Source organism: Nematostella vectensis, chromosome 15, assembly GCF_932526225.1.
Source record: "Nematostella vectensis chromosome 15, jaNemVect1.1, whole genome shotgun sequence".
Lineage (NCBI taxonomy): Eukaryota > Metazoa > Cnidaria > Anthozoa > Actiniaria > Edwardsiidae > Nematostella > Nematostella vectensis.
In genome coordinates this window covers 10,993,327-11,015,620 of record NC_064048.1, presented here as the reverse complement: position 1 = coordinate 11,015,620, position 22,294 = coordinate 10,993,327, and the positions used below count along the sequence as shown (strand labels likewise).

Genomic DNA, 22,294 nt, shown 5'->3' with positions numbered 1-22,294 from the left:
ACCTGAGTGGCGGGCGAGAGTTTTTAACGTGAGCGATGTGCTAGGGATGACATATGACACAATGAGCATGCATTCCTTACAAAAGAACCCTTCCTCCACCAAAACAACACTTCCACACGATGCCAAGTATATTTTTTCTGTCTTTACATTTTTAGAGTTTTCCGTAACAGACAACCAGTCACGCACACCGCAACACAAGCATGGCGTGACTGGGGATGGCGTGACAAGGGACGAGATTCAGACGGTAAGTACATCCAGAATCGCATAACGCAACGCAAGTATGGCGTGACCAGTGATAGCGTGGCCGCTAGTATAAAGCGGAAGTGACGTCATGATACGGATCCCCTTGTTTTGGTATCGAGGAGTTGAGCCTGTAGTCCTTTTATAAAAGCCATTTTTGTAGAAAAATCTTATTAGAACCTTTTATAAGAATTTTTTTTATCAAAACATTCAGACTCACGCATACTATATACTACTGTCTGACCTACACGTGTATGTACTATGCACACTATATACTACTGTCTGACCTACACGTGTATGTACTATGCACACTATGTACTACTGTCTGACCTACACGTGTATGTACTATGCACACTATGTACTACTGTCTGACCTACACGTGTATGTACTATGCACACTATGTACTACTGACTGACCTACACGTGTATGTACTATACACACTATATACTACTGACTGACCTACACGTGTATGTACTATACACACTATATACTACTGTCTGACCTACACGTGTATGTACTATACACACTATATACTACTGTCTGACCTACACGTGTATGTACTATACACGCTATATACTACTGTCTGACCAACACATGTATATACTATGCACACTATATACTACTGTCTGACCTACACGTGTATGTACTATACACACTATATACTACTGTCTGACCAACACATGTATATACTATGCACACTATATACTACTGACTGACCTACACGTGTATGTACTATACACGCTATACACTACTGTCTGACCTACACGTGTATATACTATACACACTATATACTACTGTCTGACCTACACGTGTATGTACTATGCACACTATATACTACTGTCTGACCTACACGTGTATGTACTATACACGCTATATACTACTGTCTGACCAACACATGTATATACTATGCACACTATATACTACTGACTGACCTACACGTGTATGTACTATGCACACTATATACTACGGACTGACCTACACGTGTATGTACTATGCACGCTATATACTACTGTCTGACCTACACGTGTATGTACTATGCACACTATATACTACTGTCTGACCAACACATGTATATACTATGCACACTATATACTACTGACTGACCTACACGTGTATGTACTATACACGCTATATACTACTGTCTGACCAACACGTGTATGTACTATGCACACTATATACTACTGTCTGACCTACACGTGTATGTACTATACACGCTATACACTACTGTCTGACCTACACGTGTATATACTATACACACTATATACTACTGACTGACCTACACGTGTATGTACTATGCACACTATATACTACTGTCTGACCTACACGTGTATGTACTATACACGCTATACACTACTGTCTGACCTACACGTGTATATACTATACACACTATATACTACTGACTGACCTACACGTGTATGTACTATACACGCTATATACTACTGACTGACCTACACGTGTATATACTATACACACTATATACTACTGTCTGACCTACACGTGTATGTACTATGCACACTATATACTACGGACTGACCTACACGTGTATGTACTATGCACACTATATACTACTGACTGACCTACACGTGTATTTACTATGCACGCTATATACTACTGTCTGACCTACACGTGTATGTACTGTGCACACTATATACTACTGTCTGACCTACACGTGTATGTACTATGCACACTATATACTACTGTCTGACCAACACGTGTATGTACTATGCACACTATATACTACTGTCTGACCAACACGTGTATGTACTATACACGCTATATACTACTGTCTGACCTACACGTGTATATACTATGCACACTATATACTACTGTCTGACCTACACGTGTATGTACTATGCACACTATATACTACTGTCTGACCTACACGTGTATGTACTATGCACACTATATACTACTGTCTGACCTACACGTGTATGTACTATACACACTATATACTACTGTCTGACCTACACGTGTATGTACTATACACGCTATATACTACTGTCTGACCTACACGTGTATGTACTATACACACTATATACTACTGTCTGACCTACACGTGTATGTACTATACACGCTATATACTACTGTCTGACCTACACGTGTATGTACTGTGCACACTATATACTACGGACTGACCTACACGTGTATGTACTATGCACACTATATACTACGGACTGACCTACACGTGTATGTACTATGCACACTATATACTACTGACTGACCTACACGTGTATTTACTATGCACGCTATATACTACTGACTGACCTACACGTGTATGTACTATGCACACTATATACTACTGTCTGACCTACACGTGTATGTACTATACACGCTATATACTACTGTCTGACCTACACGTGTATGTACTATACACGCTATATACTACTGACTGACCTACACGTGTATATACTATGCACACTATATACTACTGTCTGACCTACACGTGTATGTACTATGCACACTATATACTACTGTCTGACCTACACGTGTATGTACTATTCACGCTATGTACTACTGTCTGACCTACACGTGTATGTACTATACACGCTATATACTACTGACTGACCTACACGTGTATATACTATGCACACTATATACTACTGACTGACCTACACGTGTATGTACTATACACGCTATATACTACTGACTGACCTACACGTGTATGTACTGTGCATACTATATACTACTGTCTGACCTACACGTGTATGTACTATACACGCTATATACTACTGACTGACCTACACGTGTATGTACTATGCACACTATATACTACTGTCTGACCTACACGTGTATGTACTATTCACACTATATACTACTGTCTGACCTACACGTGTATGTACTATGCACACTATATACTACTGTCTGACCTACACGTGTATGTACTATACACACTATATACTACTGACTGACCTACACGTGTATACACTATGCACACTATATACTACTGTCTGACCAACACGTGTATGTACTATACACGCTATATACTACTGACTGACCTACACGTGTATTTACTATACACGCTATATACTACTGACTGACCTACACGTGTATATACTATGCACACTATATACTACTGTCTGACCTACACGTGTATGTACTATGCACACTATATACTACTGTCTGACCTACACGTGTATGTACTATTCACGCTATGTACTACTGTCTGACCTACACGTGTATGTACTATACACGCTATATACTACTGACTGACCTACACGTGTATGTACTATGCACACTATATACTACTGTCTGACCTACACGTGTATGTACTATTCACGCTATGTACTACTGTCTGACCTACACGTGTATGTACTATACACGCTATATACTACTGACTGACCTACACGTGTATATACTATGCACACTATATACTACTGACTGACCTACACGTGTATGTACTATACACGCTATATACTACTGACTGACCTACACGTGTATGTACTGTGCATACTATATACTACTGTCTGACCTACACGTGTATGTACTATACACGCTATATACTACTGACTGACCTACACGTGTATGTACTATGCACACTATATACTACTGTCTGACCTACACGTGTATGTACTATTCACACTATATACTACTGTCTGACCTACACGTGTATGTACTATGCACACTATATACTACTGTCTGACCTACACGTGTATGTACTATACACACTATATACTACTGACTGACCTACACGTGTATATACTATGCACACTATATACTACTGTCTGACCAACACGTGTATGTACTATACACGCTATATACTACTGACTGACCTACACGTGTATTTACTATACACGCTATATACTACTGTCTGACCTACACGTGTATGTACTATGCACACTATATACTACTGTCTGACCTACACGTGTTTTTGCCCTCAGCTCAAGCAGGAAGCGTCCAGTTGTGTGACGGATGTGCTACTGAAGAAACTCGTAGACCTAGAGCAGGTTAGTGCTAGGTGCCGACCCATTAGGAGTTATGAGCTATATGTTCTACTCTTGTTGTTGATGTAAGAATAGGGGACTTGCGCTAAGAGATCACGTGACTGTTTGGGTGGCAAACTAGTGCGCGCCCAGGCTAGCGGCAAAATAACCGCAAGATTTCGTTATTTTTAAGCGCTTACTAATAAAACCAGAAAGGTTTTTTTTTTCAGGTTTTTTTTTTCATTGAATATTTTTTTCCTCGTCCTTTGGCGGGACAAGCGCAGTAATTTCTGTGTTTATTTTGGCTTTAATTTGTCATCCAAAAGGTCACGTGATCTCTTAGTCCCCTGTTGTGTGTAGAGTCCATTACTTTTCACGTAAAGTGCGCTTGTCCCAACGAGAACGCGTTCGTGTCATTTGCTACTGTTTCCATACCCAACGAGAACGCGTTCGTGTCATTTGCTACTGTTTCCATACCCAACGAGAACGCGTTCGTGTCACAGTCTACTGTTTCCATACCCAAAGAGAACGCGTTCGTGTCACAGTCTACTGTTTTCATACCCAACGAGAACGCGTTCGTGTCACAGTCTACTGTTTCCATACCCAACGAGAACGCGTTCGTGTCATAGTCTACTGTCTCCATACCCAAGTTGTATATCAGCATTTCGTTTTGCTGTATCAAATTTTTTAAAACATCAGAAAAAAAAAACATCTCAATTTCTTCTCTTGAGGTATTAGGAAAACCTTCGGCGACTTCCCCTTCATGTATGTGTATTTGTTTACTTCGCACAGAATCACGGGAAGGCAAGGTCCCGGATGTCTTTCATCCAAGTCCTTGTTCGTCGCGTCAAACGCCTTCTTACCCTACATGGAATCCATTCCCTCGACGAGCTCGGCCCGGCGCGGAAATCAGCATGAGCCTTCAGTGCATGGTGTTTTGAATTTTCAGGATAGTACTTCATGTAGCCAGCAATAGTGTGTCAACCAAAACCCTAACCATAACCATATATCCATATTGCTGCTACATGAAGTACTAACTTCTTTTCATTGCGCACGGACACAAACGGGCACACGACGAGCACACAGTTTAACAATGGCTGGAGGGGTTGTGTGTGTGTGGGGGGGGGGGGGGAGTAGCCTTGCATAAAGTTAGAGAAATGACGCAAACGAAATACCAATCTACACGTTTGTAATCATCAATTAGAAAATTCTCTGATTTTGTAGAAATAAAAAAATTTATATTCCTAGACTTAGTGTGATTAACTTGAAGGTGGCGAAGCCTAGCTTGCTATACATTCCCCTAGTACAAAACTTACGGGCGAGCTGAAAAAAAAAACACCTTACTCGCTTTAACATCCCAGGCGAGCCACTTATTCGGGGTGGCGCTTATTTCAAGATCCTTTTTCAACAATGTGCAAGGAGTAAAATCCCTCCAGAACCATAACAAAACAAGCTTTCATTGATAAAATGTGGTGGCGTATGGTCAGTTTCGGGTTCCACTGTGCCTGCTGGTCATAGGTACAGAGGACGCATAAATACAGTGCAAGCCTCGGTTTCAATTGAATCGATTGCAAACATCAGCGAGATCATGAAGTATTCACAGTTTTTGCATTGTTTTATTCCAAGTTCGAGGTTTCTGGCTAATATGCGCATAAAATTTGCCTCAAGTCGAGACTGTATTTATGTGTCCTTAGTAAGTCCAGCGGTCACAGGTGAACTAGAAATTTGGCTGTTGCGGTAGGGCCTGTGTGGACGTCTCCTTTGCAGCGGTTCGTCCAGCTAGTTGATGCAGCAGGAGTGGTGTAATCAGGGTATAAATCAACACAGTTTTGAGGTAATCAGCTTTGGACCCTTGTGCATTCAGGGTTGCCGTGACTTTTCGAGCATAATGTCACGTAGTGACAAGGCGGCAGGACAAATATTATTTTTTTAATAAATCGGCTCCCCCTTGAGGGTGGCCTATGTATTAGGCTTCCTGTGTTAAAAATTGTGACGACACAAAAAACCATCTTTTGGAACTCGTTCCAGGCCTCATACTTCCTCACTTGTCATCTCTCAGTACAGGAAACCCGGTAAGAACGCTCTTTGGGACTAGGTTGAGAAAAGCTCTCTGTGAAATCTCTGCATGCTATATGAAATGTCTTCAAATATTCTGCTTGCCCGCCTAGAATGATTCTACACAGGGAGACCGGTGGCTGAAGTGATCATCACGTAATGTGGATGGCCCAAGAAGAAGCTCGTGATTGTCGTGACGTCACGCCCAACGCCATCCCTGTTGACTGTATGTAACATGTCCTGTCCGCTCGGCCAATCAGATTTATGGCCACCATCGTGATATCGAATCCAACAGACCAATCAGCAGGCTCTTGTTATGATGACGTCAGACCCAATTTTTTTTACGTCACGTGAACGCTTTCCATCCATTTTGGCTCACTGTTAGGTAGGAAGCAGCCATCAACAAAATAGAATAGAACTGCACCATTTCCCCTACGATTATAAAATAATGGCTGAATGCCATTTACGGCATGAGAAGTGGGTAGGGCACTAAGAAATCCCTCCTCAAAAACCACCGATATTTTCAATAATTGTATCTAAAAGGCGATGCTGTGCAATCGTCGGTGATGACTTCGCGGAATATTTAAAACTGCATTAGTATAATTGTAGTAAACCACAAAGATATTGCAACCTGGGAAATAGATTTTCACGCAATGCCCTGCCTACCCTCTTTACCATCCCCCTTTAGTGAGCTAATTCTCGGGACCACAGGCATCCAAGATTCCGTCTGAAGATTTTCTTGTTCTGGGACCAGTTCGTAGAAAGAAGCTTAGCGCAAACCCAGGGATAAAGACGGCTGTCTTGCCATTTGATTGGATAAAAAAAGCATTCATCCCTGGGAGAGCCTTAACATGCTTTCTAGGAACCCGGCCCTGACTGGTCAAGTAACTACCGATGTACAAGATAAAGACTAGAAATAAATAATAGATCGCAAGAAGTATTGACATGATGAAGGACTTTATTTTAAAAAAATTCTTTTCTTTAATACACAATTTACAATTCACAGTAGAACATGTTTTAGCTTTACGTTATCTGAGACTGTTGGCACCAATGCTCCACCCGCAATGCAAGCTGGTAGAAAGAGCCCTTGTCAGATCCACCTTTGTAATTCAATCGATATTTGAAGACGAATTATGAGAAAAAGTCTCAAAATAAACCATCTAAAAACAATACTTAATCTATATAATCTATATAGTCACTACCAGCTTTACCCCGGAAGAAAGCAACGGAATATTTTAAAATGGGGTAATTGATTGAATGTGTTCTAAAATTTTATTTAGGAAAGACATTTTAGCCATAAAATTCAAAGCTTTTGAATCTTGCACACGGGTCGTTATTTCACCAGTCACAACAGTAAAAACTAGCTGACGTCATTACACCTCACGTCACGTGATCTCTACATACGGTGTCTGATTGGCTCCCTGAGGAGCTCATAATTAGTAGACTTTTTACCCAGAATTCTCCTTGCTACAAAGGCTACAGCCGCTGTCCCTACGATCGCGGCCGCTACTCCACAGCCGATAGCCACGGCGAGGGCTGAGATGGATTCCGATTGTCTGGACGGCGGGAAGTCATGGATCTGTTGAGAAGACACCTCAGTAATAGTCAATTCCAGCTATAAGCATGCGCGCGCACTCACCATAGGAACCTACCTCAACTACCAGCATGCAGCGCGCGCTTCGTTTGATGTAAGCTTAAAAAAAGCTTGCGTTGCATTCTGGTAGTTGAGGTAGGTTTCTATGGTTATGCGCGCGCAAAGTTATAGTTGGAATGGCCTAATTAGATGTCCTTTTCTTTCCTGTATTTTTTAAATGGTCTAAATAAACCTGGAGCGAGCTTATTGGTAGGCCATCGCTGGTTACCTTGATGTCCTTTTCCACCTCTTGGTCCATGTTGGTAAACAGAACTTGTTCACCCGTCCGTGAGCTCACAATAGTAGCTATGGAATAACAAAAGAAGTTAGATTTATCACAGCACGGGTGCATCTTATCCTTTTTTACAACCCTCAGTGGTCTACCTGCTCTGGGCTAGTTACAGTAAAATGGCCCTCACCTACACAACACCCAACCCGACACAGGACACCCTCCCTACCTACACAACACCCAACCCGACACAGCACACCCTCCCTACCTACACAACACCCAACCCGACACAGGACACCCTCCCTACCTACATAACACCCAACCCGACACAGGACACCCTACCTACCTACATAACACCCAATCCGACACAGGACACCCTCCCTACCTACATAACACCCAACCCGACACAGGACACCCTCCCTACCTACATAACACCCAACCCGACACAGGACACCGTCCCTACCTACACAACACCCAACCCGACACAGGACACCCTCCCTACCTACACAACACCCAACCCGACACAGGACACCCTCCCTACCTACATAACACCCATCCCGACACAGGACACCCTCCCTACCTACATAACACCCAACCCGACACAGGACACCGTCCCTCCCTACACAACACCCAACCCGACACAGGACACCGTCCCTACCTACACAACACCCAACCCGACCCAGGACACCGTCCCTACCTACACAACACCCAACCCGACACAGGACACCCTCCCTACCTACATAACACTTAACCCGACACAGGACACCGTCCCTACCAACACAACACCCAACCCGACACAGGACACCCTCCCTACCTACACAACACCCAACCCGACACAGGACACCCTCCCTACCTACATAACACCCAACCCTACACAGGACACCGTCCCTACCTACATAACACCCAACACGACACAGGACACCGTCCCTACCTACACAACACCCAACCCGACACAGGACACCCTCCCTACCTACATAACACATAACCCGACACAGGACACCGTCCCTACCTACATAACACCCAACCCGACACAGGACACCGTCCCTACCTACACAACACCCAACCCGACACAGGACACCCTCCCTACCTACATAACACCCAACCCGACACAGGACACCCTCCCTACCTACATAACACCCAACCCGACACAGGACACCGTCCCTACCTACATAACACATAACCCGACACAGGACACCGTCCCTACCTACATAACACCCAACCCGACACAGGACACCCTCCCTCCCTACATAACACCCAACCCGACACAGGACACCGTCCCTACCTACATAACACCCATCCCGACACAGGACACCGTCCCTACCTACATAACACCCAACCCGACACAGGACACCGTCCCTCCCTACACAACACCCAACCCGACACAGGACACCGTCCCTACCTACACAACACCCAACCCGACCCAGGACACCGTCCCTACCTACACAACACCCAACCCGACACAGGACACCCTCCCTACCTACATAACACTTAACCCGACACAGGACACCGTCCCTCCAACACAACACCCAACCCGACACAGGACACCCTCCCTACCTACACAACACCCAACCCGACACAGGACACCCTCCCTACCTACATAACACCCAACCCGACACAGCACACCCTCCCTACCTACACAACACCCAACCCGACACAGGACACCCTCTCTACCTACATAACACCCAACCCGACACAGGACACCCTACCTACCTACCTACCTACATAACACCCAATCCGACACAGGACACCCTCCCTACCTACATAACACCCAACCCGACACAGGACACCGTCCCTACCTACACAACACCCAACCCGACACAGGACACCCTCCCTACCTACACAACACCCAACCCGACACAGGACACCCTCCCTACCTACATAACACCCATCCCGACACAGGACACCCTCCCTACCTACATAACACCCAACCCGACACAGGACACCGTCCCTCCCTACACAACACCCAACCCGACACAGGACACCGTCCCTACCTACACAACACCCAACCCGACCCAGGACACCGTCTCTACCTACACAACACCCAACCCGACACAGGACACCCTCCCTACCTACATAACACTTAACCCGACACAGGACACCGTCCCTACCAACACAACACCCAACCCGACACAGGACACCCTCCCTACCTACACAACACCCAACCCGACACAGGACACCCTCCCTACCTACATAACACCCAACCCGACACAGGACACCGTCCCTACCTACATAACACCCAACACGACACAGGACACCGTCCCTCCCTACACAACACCCAACCCGACACAGGACACCGTCCCTACCTACACAACACCCAACCCGACCCAGGACACCGTCCCTACCTACACAACACCCAACCCGACACAGGACACCCTCCCTCCCTACATAACACCCAACCCGACACAGGACACCGTCCCTACCTACATAACACCCATCCCGACACAGGACACCGTCCCTACCTACATAACACCCAACCCGACACAGGACACCGTCCCTCCCTACACAACACCCAACCCGACACAGGACACCGTCCCTACCTACACAACACCCAACCCGACCCAGGACACCGTCCCTACCTACACAACACCCAACCCGACACAGGACACCCTCCCTACCTACATAACACTTAACCCGACACAGGACACCGTCCCTACCAACACAACACCCAACCCGACACAGGACACCCTCCCTACCTACACAACACCCAACCCGACACAGGACACCCTCCCTACCTACATAACACCCAACCCGACACAGCACACCCTCCCTACCTACACAACACCCAACCCGACACAGGACACCCTCTCTACCTACATAACACCCAACCCGACACAGGACACCCTACCTACCTACCTACATAACACCCAATCCGACACAGGACACCCTCCCTACCTACATAACACCCAACCCGACACAGGACACCCTCCCTACCTACATAACACCCAACCCGACACAGGACACCGTCCCTACCTACACAACACCCAACCCGACACAGGACACCCTCCCTACCTACACAACACCCAACCCGACACAGGACACCCTCCCTACCTACATAACACCCATCCCGACACAGGACACCCTCCCTACCTACATAACACCCAACCCGACACAGGACACCGTCCCTCCCTACACAACACCCAACCCGACACAGGACACCGTCCCTACCTACACAACACCCAACCCGACCCAGGACACCGTCCCTACCTACACAACACCCAACCCGACACAGGACACCCTCCCTACCTACATAACACTTAACCCGACACAGGACACCGTCCCTACCAACACAACACCCAACCCGACACAGGACACCCTCCCTACCTACACAACACCCAACCCGACACAGGACACCCTCCCTACCTACATAACACCCAACCCGACACAGGACACCGTCCCTACCTACATAACACCCAACACGACACAGGACACCGTCCCTACCTACACAACACCCAACCCGACACAGGACACCCTCCCTACCTACATAACACATAACCCGACACAGGACACCGTCCCTACCTACATAACACCCAACCCGACACAGGACACCGTCCCTACCTACACAACACCCAACCCGACACAGGACACCCTCCCTACCTACATAACACCCAACCCGACACAGGACACCCTCCCTACCTACATAACACCCAACCCGACACAGGACACCGTCCCTACCTACATAACACATAACCCGACACAGGACACCGTCCCTACCTACATAACACCCAACCCGACACAGGACACCCTCCCTCCCTACATAACACCCAACCCGACACAGGACACCGTCCCTACCTACATAACACCCATCCCGACACAGGACACCGTCCCTACCTACATAACACCCAACCCGACACAGGACACCGTCCCTCCCTACACAACACCCAACCCGACACAGGACACCGTCCCTACCTACACAACACCCAACCCGACCCAGGACACCGTCCCTACCTACACAACACCCAACCCGACACAGGACACCCTCCCTACCTACATAACACTTAACCCGACAGAGGACACCGTCCCTACCAACACAACACCCAACCCGACACAGGACACCCTCCCTACCTACACAACACCCAACCCGACACAGGACACCCTCCCTACCTACATAACACCCAACCCGACACAGGACACCCTCCCTACCTACACAACACCCAACCCGACACAGGACACTGTCCCTACGTAATTGACGCCCCTCTCTTCCCTAATAATGTACCTTGGACAGTAGCCTACCTCCGTTAGATATATTACAGTAGGGCCTTCCAAAGCTACATACCCCACAGGACACCGTCCATCCGTAATTGACGCCCCTATCTTCCCTCATAATGTACCTTGGACAGTACCCTACCTCCGTTAGATATATTACAGTAGGGGCCTTCCAAAGCTACATACCCCACAGGACACCGTCCATCCGTAATTGACGCCCCTCTCTTCCCTCAAAATGTACCTTGGACAGTACCCTACCTCCGTTAGATATATTACAGTAGGGGCCTTCCAAAGCTACATACCCCACAGGACACCGTCCATCCGTAATTGACGCCCCTCTCTTCCCTCAAAATGTACCTTGGACAGTACCCTACCTCCGTTAGATATATTACAGTAGGGGCCTTCCAAAGCTACATACCCCACAGGACACCGTCCATCCGTAATTGACGCCCCTCTTTTCCCTCAAAATGTACCTTGGACAGTAGCCTACCTCCGTTAGATATATTACAGTAGGGCCTTCCAAAGCTACACACCCCACAGTACACCGTCCATCCGTAATTGACGCCCCTCTCTTCCCTCATAATGTACCTTGGACAGTAGCCTACCTCCGTTAGATATATTACAGTAGGGCCTTCCAAAGCTACACACCCCACAGGACACCGTCCATCCGTAATTGACTCCCCTCTCTTCCCTCATAATGTACCTTGGACAGTAGCCTACCTCCGTTTGATATATTACAGTAGGGCCTTCCAAAGCTACACACCCCACAGGACACCGTCCATCCGTAATTGACGCCCCTCTCTTCCCTCATAATGTACCTTGGACAGTAGCCTACCTCCGTTAGATATATTACAGTAGGGCCTTCCAAAGTTACATACCCCACAGGACACCGTCCATCCGTAATTGACGCCCCTCTCTTCCCTCATAATGTACCTTGGACAGTAGCCTACCTCCGTTAGATATATTAAAGTAGGACCTTCCAAAGCTACATACCCCACAGGACACCGTCCATCCGTAATTGACGCCCCTCTCTTCCCTCATAATGTGCCTTGGACAGTAGCCTACCTCCGTTAGATATATTACAGTAGGGCCTTCCAAAGCTACATACCCCACAGTACACCGTCCATCCGTAATTGACGCCTCTCTCTTCCCTCATAATGTACCTTGGACAGTAGCCTACCTCCGTTAGATATATTACAGTAGGGCCTTCCAAAGTTACACACCCCACAGGACACCGTCCATCCGTAATTGACGCCCCTCTCTTCCCTCATAATGTACCTTGGACAGTAGCCTACCTCCGTTAGATATATTACAGTAGGGCCTTCCAAAGCTACACACCCCACAGGACACCGTCCATCCGTAATTGACGCCCCTCTCTTCCCTCATAATGTACCTTGGACAGTAGCCTACCTCCGTTAGATATATTACAGTAGGGGCTTTCAAAGCTACATACCCCACATGACACCGTCCATCCGTAATTGACGCCCCTCTCTTCCCTCATAATGTACCTTGGACAGTAGCCTACCTCCGTTAGATATATTACAGTAGGGGCTTTCAAAGCTACATACCCCACAGGACACCGTGCATCCGTAATTGACGCCCCTCTCTTCCCTCATAATGTACCTTGGACAGTAGCCTACCTCCGTTAGATTTATTACAGTAGGGCCTTCCAAAGCTACACACCCCACAGGACACCGTCCATCCGTAATTGACGCCCCTCTCTTCCCTCATAATGTACCTTGGACAGTAGCCTACCTCCGTTAGATATATTACAGTAGGGCCTTCCAAAGCTACACACCCCACAGGACACCGTCCATCCGTAATTGACGCCCCTTTCTTCCCTCATAATGTACCTTGGACAGTAGCCTACCTCCGTTAGATATATTACAGTAGGGCCTTCCAAAGTTACACACCCCACAGGACACCGTCCATCCGTAATTGACGCCCCTCTCTTCCCTCATAATGTACCTTGGACAGTAGCCTACCTCCGTTAGATATATTACAGTAGGGCCTTCCAAAGCTACACACCCCACAGGACACCGTCCATCCGTAATTGACGCCCCTCTCTTCCCTCATAATGTACCTTGGACAGTAGCCTACCTCCGTTAGATATATTACAGTAGGGGCTTTCAAAGCTACATACCCCACATGACACCGTCCATCCGTAATTGACGCCCCTCTCTTCCCTCATAATGTACCTTGGACAGTAGCCTACCTCCGTTAGATATATTACAGTAGGGGCTTTCAAAGCTACATACCCCACAGGACACCGTGCATCCGTAATTGACGCCCCTCTCTTCCCTCATAATGTACCTTGGACAGTAGCCTACCTCCGTTAGATTTATTACAGTAGGGCCTTCCAAAGCTACACACCCCACAGGACACCGTCCATCCGTAATTGACGCCCCTCTCTTCCCTCATAATGTACCTTGGACAGTAGCCTACCTCCGTTAGATATATTACAGTAGGGGCTTTCAAAGCTACATACCCCACAGGACACCGTGCATCCGTAATTGACGCCCCTCTCTTCCCTCATAATGTACCTTGGACAGTAGCCTACCTCCGTTAGATATATTACAGTAGGGCCTTCCAAAGCTACACACCCCACAGGACACCGTCCATCCGTAATTGACGCCCCTCTCTTCCCTCATAATGTACCTTGGACAGTAGCCTACCTCCGTTAGATATATTACAGTAGGGGCTTTCAAAGCTACATACCCCACAGGACACCGTCCATCCGTAATTGACGCCCCTCTCTTCCCTCATAATGTACCTTGGACAGTAGCCTACCTCCGTTAGATATATTACAGTAGGGGCCCTCCCAGCCCACGTGACACTGACACTGGCGGTTCTCAGTCGAGTTGTTTACGCATGCGCCGTTGTGGCAAGGTGGATGACACGTCCCTGAAATAAACACATCCGATATGGAAGTAACTTGGTGTTATATGATGTGTTAAATGAACACATCCGATATGGAAGTAACTTGGTGTTATATGATGTGTTAAATGAACACATCCGATATGGAAGTAACTTGGTGTTATATGATGTGTTAAATGAACACATCCGATATGGAAGTAACTTGGTGTTATATGATGTGTTAAATGAACACATCCGATATGGAAGTAACTTGGTGTTATCCGAACATGGATGACTCGGAATTATTTGGAAGGCAATCGGTCTCCAGACAATAAATGGAAGAACAGAAAATATCACCGTCCTTCTGATCCAGTATTTATCGGAAGTGATTCGGGTATTGATGGGCAATGACTTGGTATTGATCGGGGGTTACTCGGTATTGATCGGGAGGCAGTCGTTATTGATCGTAATTGACTCGGTATTTATTGGGAAAAATTGTTTTTCTCGGGATAACTCAATCCTGTTCAGATAAGATATCGGGAGTGACAATATCTGAAAATCTTTGTATATGTAATTGGTATACGTACGTTTATATTTACATACGGGTCCGTAGTGACCAGGTGCGCATGCGCAGGTATCATTCCACAGGCATCGACCATGAACTCCACATCCGCTGAACCTACAAAAGCCTACAACATGACAAACATGGCGTCATCTCCGGGAGCGTCGCAGAATGATTACGTCAAAGTCAGTGCAAAATATAATGCTAATACAGTTCGTCATCGGTGATGCCATCGTTGCCATGGTACCTGTTTTTGTAGTGTTCTTGCAGTCGACACCCTCAAAGCCGCGGTCGCACATGCAGTTGTCATCACTCGTGCACATGCCGTGCACGCAGGGCGGGTCGCAGAAATCTGACACAAACCGAGAGATCATCACACACGAGGGCGATTTCTAAATACTCACAAGTAAGAGCTTAAATGCGTTCAGGATTTGTGTTCATTGCGTATTTACTAAATGAAGTCTAGAAACTAGTCGTGAAACCAGATTTGCACTCAAATCAATCAATCCTGTTTAGAAAACTGAAATTGATATGTGACGTCATCGGTGTACAGTGACGTCATGTGGTATTTACGTCGTCATTGCTCTGTGACGTCATGTGGCGTAATACACGTGATGCATCCTACCTTTATGTCTCTGCCGAGAGATGAATACTTACAAGTAAGAGCATCCTAAAGGCTTTCAGTATTTGTTTTTATTACGTATTTACTAAAGAGAAGCCTGGAAACCAGTGGGCTTGATAGTCGTGAAATCATATCAATAAATCTTGTTCCGAAAACTATCGTTCTCCTAGCTCGCTTCATCAATTCCTTATTTGTACTCATATCAATAAATCTTGTTCCGAAAACTATCGTTCTCCTAGCTCGCTTCATCAATTCCTTATTTGGACACCTAATACCAAATACTATATTTTGGTTCCAGGCTCTTTTATGCCGTTAAGAAAAAACACAGCGATAAATATGTAAGGTATATATACGTCATCAGTGCTTTGTGACGTCATGTGGCGTATTTACGTCATCAGTGCTCTGTGACGTCATGTGGCGTATTTACGTCATCAGTGCTCTGTGACGTCATGTGGCGTTATACACGTGATGCATCCTACCTTTATGTCTCAGCCTTTTCCCGTTTCTCTTGTTCATGTACACAACTGTGGGGTTAAAAGTCTTGCTTTTCTTGATAGGCACGCTCTGGCACAATTCGTCCGCATAACATTCCACCGAGTAACACGTGTCCTTTAAATAGAACGCCACATCACAGGTATCCCGGTCGCAGCATTTTTCCATGCATTCGTGGACGCTTTCTACTCGCCCCAGTTCCTCGACGTTCCCTGCACTTTTCCCGCCTTTCAGCGTGTAGTTGTACGCAATGCGACTCGGTACACACTGGTTTTTATCTTTTTGTACAGCTGGGGAAACAGATGCGGGAATAAGTGAAGGGAGGCTAGATTTAAAAACGAAGTGGCCGTGGGAGAAAGATTCGAGAAATGGGAGAAATGGAAGGTAAATATTCTCTGAAAAGGGGGGAGAAAGAAAAATGAGGAGAGAATAAAGAATTATAGTTAAATATGAAAATGAGTTTGTAAGAGCAAACGGGATGTGTGTTTCCCTGCTAGCAGAGGCCTCTTTTCTCTGTATTTCGCTGGGCTGGAGTTCGCGAGGAAAAGATACCTCTGCCATGGGTCGAAACTGTTTCTGTTGCGCATGCGTGAGCGTTAATAAGCGACCGACGTGCCAAAACCCGTACCATCGCGCGAAAGCTGTCAATATGCTTTGCATGGGTTTTGTCGGAAATCATGAATCAAACTCCGGTTAGTTCTCCTCGTCGAAAAAAGAAAACAACTGTTCAATTTCAGTCACCTAAAACGTCACTAAAAAGAGTGAACAACAAACGCAGCAAAGACGAGTTTTGTCTTGTTTGTGGGATTAATTTCAAGACATCTGGGCAGGCGAGTTTCTTCAATGTAAATATCGCACAGTTGGATTCGAAGAAAATGCTACAAAAATTTTTGGTAAACGTAGATCAGCTATTCCCAGAAGAATATGCAAAACCTGTAAACGGAAGATTGACTCGTTTGTCAAAAGAGAGAAAATTCTGAATGAAGATAAGGCATTGAATGGCTTCTTTTATAATTCGTCGCGTGATATTTCTACGGAGGACGCCGTTTCGAATGCGGGCTTATTATCCGGCAGCGGATATACGTTTCATGCATGCGCTAGTCATTGTGGGCTCAAATAGTGGCCAGTAATTAATGAACAGAGCATGCGCTCTGGATCTCGTCCACGATCGTGGACGGCGGTTTGATCAAACGAACTTGCGACCCATGGCAGAGGTATCTTTTCATCGCGAGCTCCAGCCCAGCGAAATACAGAGAAAAGAGGCCTCTGCTAGCAGGGAAGATGTGTGTTGAAACTTTTTGAAAAACTTTCTCTGCTTTGCACTTTTATTCTTTTTCAATCCATAGTAATTGATTCCATTTATTTTGTTGTTCGCTCAATACAGCTGATTATAAAAGTAAAAAGGATTGAAGACATAGGTACGAGAAAAAAGGAGTAAGCGAGAAACAGCAAAAGGAAGAAAAAAAAGAGCTAATTAAAAAAAAGAAAGCAAAGATACGATCAGAAAGAAAAAAGAAAAGGACTAGAGAAAAAAAAAACAAAAATGGAAAAGAAATGAAAAAAATGAAAGAAAAAAGAAAGAAGTGAAGCATAGCTTACCGTACTTGCCGATCCCTTGAGTCTTCTTAAAACTTTCCAAATCATCCCCATTCCCCCCTCCCCTCACAATATGTGATATCTGCACACTTCCGTTGGCCGCCAGGGAGGGGATGGCGGGGATGCTTTCGCAGGACTTGGTGGTAAAACACTTAACCGTGTAACACATTCTCCCCGGCATGAACGCCACGTCACACAACTGATCGTGACAGCAGGCGTCTACACATGTCTGCATATCACGCACGACACCAAGCTTAGTAAAGTTCCCGGCCTTGATGCCGTGACGGAGTGTCACGCCACTCCTGATGTCCAAGTGTGTGCATGTTGGGAGCTTGATGGTGTCCAGGACCTGCGCGTTCTGACCTTTGTTATCGACCAGGAAATACTGGAAAACTAATAGACAGTGTTAAATGGACCAAGAAATACTGGAAAACTAATAGACAGTGTTAAATGGACCAAGAAATACTGGAAAACTAATAGACAGTGTCTTATTGACCAGGAAAACTAAAGAAAGGTAACAATTAGACAGTATGTGATCGCAGAGGAGATACTAGAAAAATAGGACACAGTGACAAACATTGTTGCCAATAACGCGGAATGACTGGGAAGTCTTGATCAAAAAAGAATTAATAAATAAGAAGTCGGTTACCACAAGTGGTTTCGATAACAGATAATTTACCCTTAAGTTGAGGTTTGACCTAGGGGGGAGGGGGGAGGGGGGTTATGCTGGAAGCCTTTAATCCACTTTCCCTACGTGAGAGCTACTTACTTTGAGGGCTGACCGGGGGGGTGGTGATAATTAGTAGCCACCCTACCCCCAACAGGAGGGCCATGTCTGGCGGTATATCTTCCTGTTATCTGGCAGACGGAAATGCGAAGTATCAGTAAAGACAGAAAAATGACGAAGAGAATGTTAGCGAGTCTATGATATCATTACTTGGTTGTCACTGGGTGATTGATATATTAACACCCAAAACCTGCAAAGGGTTGGACAGATAGAACTTTGAGGGGAGAAAGGCAAATTAGGGAAACATTTCTACTACTCACGTTGGCAAATGCCCCTTCAACTGCTACAACCCTGTAGATCTTTATTTAGTATCAGTGGAATTTCCGTTGAACCACCGAATGAAATATCGATAATACGAACAGAAAATATTAAACTATTTAAATTCACTGGGTGTTAAAGGGGCAGTCGCACCGGTAGCGGTATTTTTTAAGAATGCTAACGTCACCAATCCAGCACAGAGAAAAACTACTGGACACTATCCAAAAGCTCTTTGGTTGTCTTCTTGTGCTTAAATTAAATTCGGCGCGATGCAAACGGTTTTCACATCTGCAAACTCTTTCAGCCGTCTAATTCGCTCTTAAGAAATGAGGATTCCTCGGTGTATTTTCACTTTAAAACGAACGTGCGACTGCCCCCTTTAATTTTACAACTTATCGGCAATGCAGATTCATCGGCGTAGCCAGGATTTTTAACAGGAGGGGGCCCATAAGGCCCTTTCAAGGCATTTTCTCCTGTATTTTAAATGATGTTTCATACATTTGCTGTATTTTTGGCTGCTAGAAGGGGCCCGGGCCCCCTTGGCCACCCCCTGGCTGCGCCCCTGGGACTGGACACTAGAGGGCGTCCAACAACGGGCAGCACGCTACCCTGGTTTCAGAGCCTCGAACGTCTCTCTTAGCCACTGAAATCAGGGTAACGGCACACTCTCCCCATGGTTAAATGACAAGTGTGTTGTAGTCAGCATTGCACGTTTTTCTATCAGCGGAAGTTGTGCGAAGTAACAAACATGGATTTGTGCCGAAACATGGGAATGACAGAACTCCGTATAGTACTATTTCAGGAAGCTTAACTAAGTGGTGTGAATAAACATCAATGAATTGTTTACGAGCTTTGTAGTGTCCTGTTAGTGCCATGACAGAAGCATTTGCAGTAAAAATACCCTGACTTAAGTCAACTACACAGCAAAGCTCAGAAACAAACGTGGTGTCTCTGTGATACTATATTATTATGTGGTTAGGGATGATGACAAAGTGACAAAGTTTTTGCTAAAAATCACGTCTTCCATAACACATAACACGTTACTCATAACACTTTTTGTTAGCGGAAATCTTCCCACACGGATAGCTTTTCAAGACCACATTTTGAGTTATCAACACTAGCAATCTTTTTGAACACTCGCGTTAACAGTCAATGCCGGACAAAGTTTTGGTTTCCGAAACTGCCAGCTTATACGAGATAATTGATTCAGTGGGTACAGTGTGAAACTACTTTTTGTATGCTTGTTCATTTGCTCCTTTGTTTCTTGAATCTTACCTTTGTCTTGGTTTAAAACTAAGGATAATCTCGCAGGATCATAGTTAATTCTCGCAGAAAATCCCTCTCGCTTGCAAAGACTTCAGTGAGAACCTTTTGAATTTCCCAATTACGTCAGCAACGTGTTTTGAAAGGTAACAACTAGAATAAATAATTCACCACGATTTCTCAAGTATACTTAGCAAGTTGGGCAAAATTGCCTATCTTTTTTTCTGTAAAAAAACTCTTCGATTTCCTATGCAAAACACATGTCTAGCGGAAGCTGAAAGTTTCAACTCGACACAAGCTGTTGTGATTTTACTGGTGGGTTCTTTGAAGGTAGAATACGAGACCTGTTGAAATAGTAGACCACCAGTTGGCTTCACGGAGTTTGCCGGTCTACACACAGCGAACGCTGGGTGATTTTCCGCTCAGTTACACTCCGTCACAGAACACGTCGCCACGGTAACCCCCTCTCTGTCTGGCTCTATTTGCCCACGCTTTTAAGGGTGCAACCGCTCTACTGATCTCTTTATTATTGTTAGAGTGGTTTTCGTAAACCCATGAAAAACAGAAAATGTAGCAGAAAGAAAGAGCAAGAGAGAGAACAAAGATTACAGTACACAAATTCTATAATACAGCGTATTTCACAGAATAGCTTTATGAAGCGCTTATCGGGGTTCAGCCATACAAAAATTGCATATGAAAAAATGTATAATATTTGAGGATATTTCAATAAAATGGCCCACATTTTGGCGGTCGTAGTCCACCCCCCTCCCCCTAGGGGCGGATCTGGCTTTTCGCTAAATGGGGGATTTTGCTCAGTGACAAAGGGGGGAGGGGGTATTTTTTTTGTTACATATAGCTTTCTGGCAGCACAACCTGAACCTGAATAGACCGGAGAGGAACGTGAGTGCTAATACCTGGTGGAGCTAATATCCGGTGTACACTTGCAAAGCAGTTTGGTACTCTTTTCTTCTGTGTAGATGTAGGCTACAAAATGTAATTTAACTCCTTTACTAATGTACCTATTCATTTTCATCACTAATGGGGTTAAGCAGGTTTACGTTTACAACAAATGGATAAAGATCTCTCTTCAGACATCTGTCTGAAGCTGTCCCTAATAACGAGGTGTTAAAGTGTTGAGTTTTGGTCGATATGTTTTGTTCTCTACAGTGATGCAAATAACAGCATAACAGCAATAACTCACTTTTAATGATACACACTTTGTAAGGACAGCAAGAGGGAAGGAGGAACAGAATTTGTTAGGCTGAATTGTGATAATAAAACCACAAAATTATCTCTAAGTTGACTGTAATATGCGGGTTCAGTGACATATCGTGTTCAGGAGAGTTTTTAGATCTGATCCCTTTAACTCACCGAGTTTACTTCAAACGCGGATTTAAAAAAAAAAAACAGGTCTTACTGTACTGTAGAGGTATGCATATATTATGACGAGGCGGACTGTGCGTTAGAAGGGAAGTAAAAAAAACTGAAAGTAGTGCCCTATATAACATTTTATTACTGAAAGCTTGCTTTGCTGTGAGGATCTGGGAGGCTATAAATTTCTTGCACGTTGTTAAAAGC

The 22,294-nt window shown here is 45.4% G+C and overlaps 2 protein-coding genes across 5 annotated transcripts in view; one reads left to right on the top strand and one right to left on the bottom strand.

The window, feature by feature from the left end:
* LOC5502346 (nuclear pore complex protein Nup205) overlaps nt 1-5,407 on the top strand; it is a 38,079-nt gene extending 32,672 nt beyond the window's left edge. For both annotated transcript variants that reach the window (XM_048722662.1, XM_048722661.1), the window contains exons 34-36: nt 156-244; nt 4,119-4,184; nt 4,953-5,407. In XM_048722662.1, the coding sequence (XP_048578619.1) occupies nt 156-244; nt 4,119-4,184; nt 4,953-5,078 (281 nt within the window). In that variant the 3' untranslated portion in view covers nt 5,079-5,407. The remainder of the gene's footprint in view (nt 1-155; nt 245-4,118; nt 4,185-4,952) is intronic.
* Nucleotides 5,408-6,559: 1,152 nt separating this feature from the next.
* LOC5502347 (adhesive plaque matrix protein 2) lies at nt 6,560-21,038 on the bottom strand. 3 transcript variants are annotated; one of them, XM_048722658.1, is made up of 10 exons: nt 20,729-21,038; nt 19,178-19,266; nt 18,412-18,801; nt 16,800-17,102; nt 15,946-16,050; nt 15,724-15,825; nt 15,071-15,184; nt 8,078-8,154; nt 7,668-7,794; nt 6,560-6,647 (listed from the first exon to the last, which is right to left on the bottom strand). In XM_048722658.1, exons 2-10 carry the CDS (start codon nt 19,239-19,241, stop codon nt 6,562-6,564), a joined length of 1,368 nt encoding a protein of 455 aa, XP_048578615.1. In that variant the 5' UTR covers nt 19,242-19,266; nt 20,729-21,038; the 3' UTR covers nt 6,560-6,561. The 3 variants fall into 3 exon arrangements, with proteins under 3 accessions (XP_048578615.1, XP_048578617.1, XP_048578616.1); XM_048722660.1 differs by having other exon boundaries at nt 6,560-6,593; nt 20,729-21,037; XM_048722659.1 differs by lacking the exon at nt 6,560-6,647 and having other exon boundaries at nt 7,156-7,794; nt 20,729-21,036.
* Nucleotides 21,039-22,294: the final 1,256 nt, after the last annotated feature.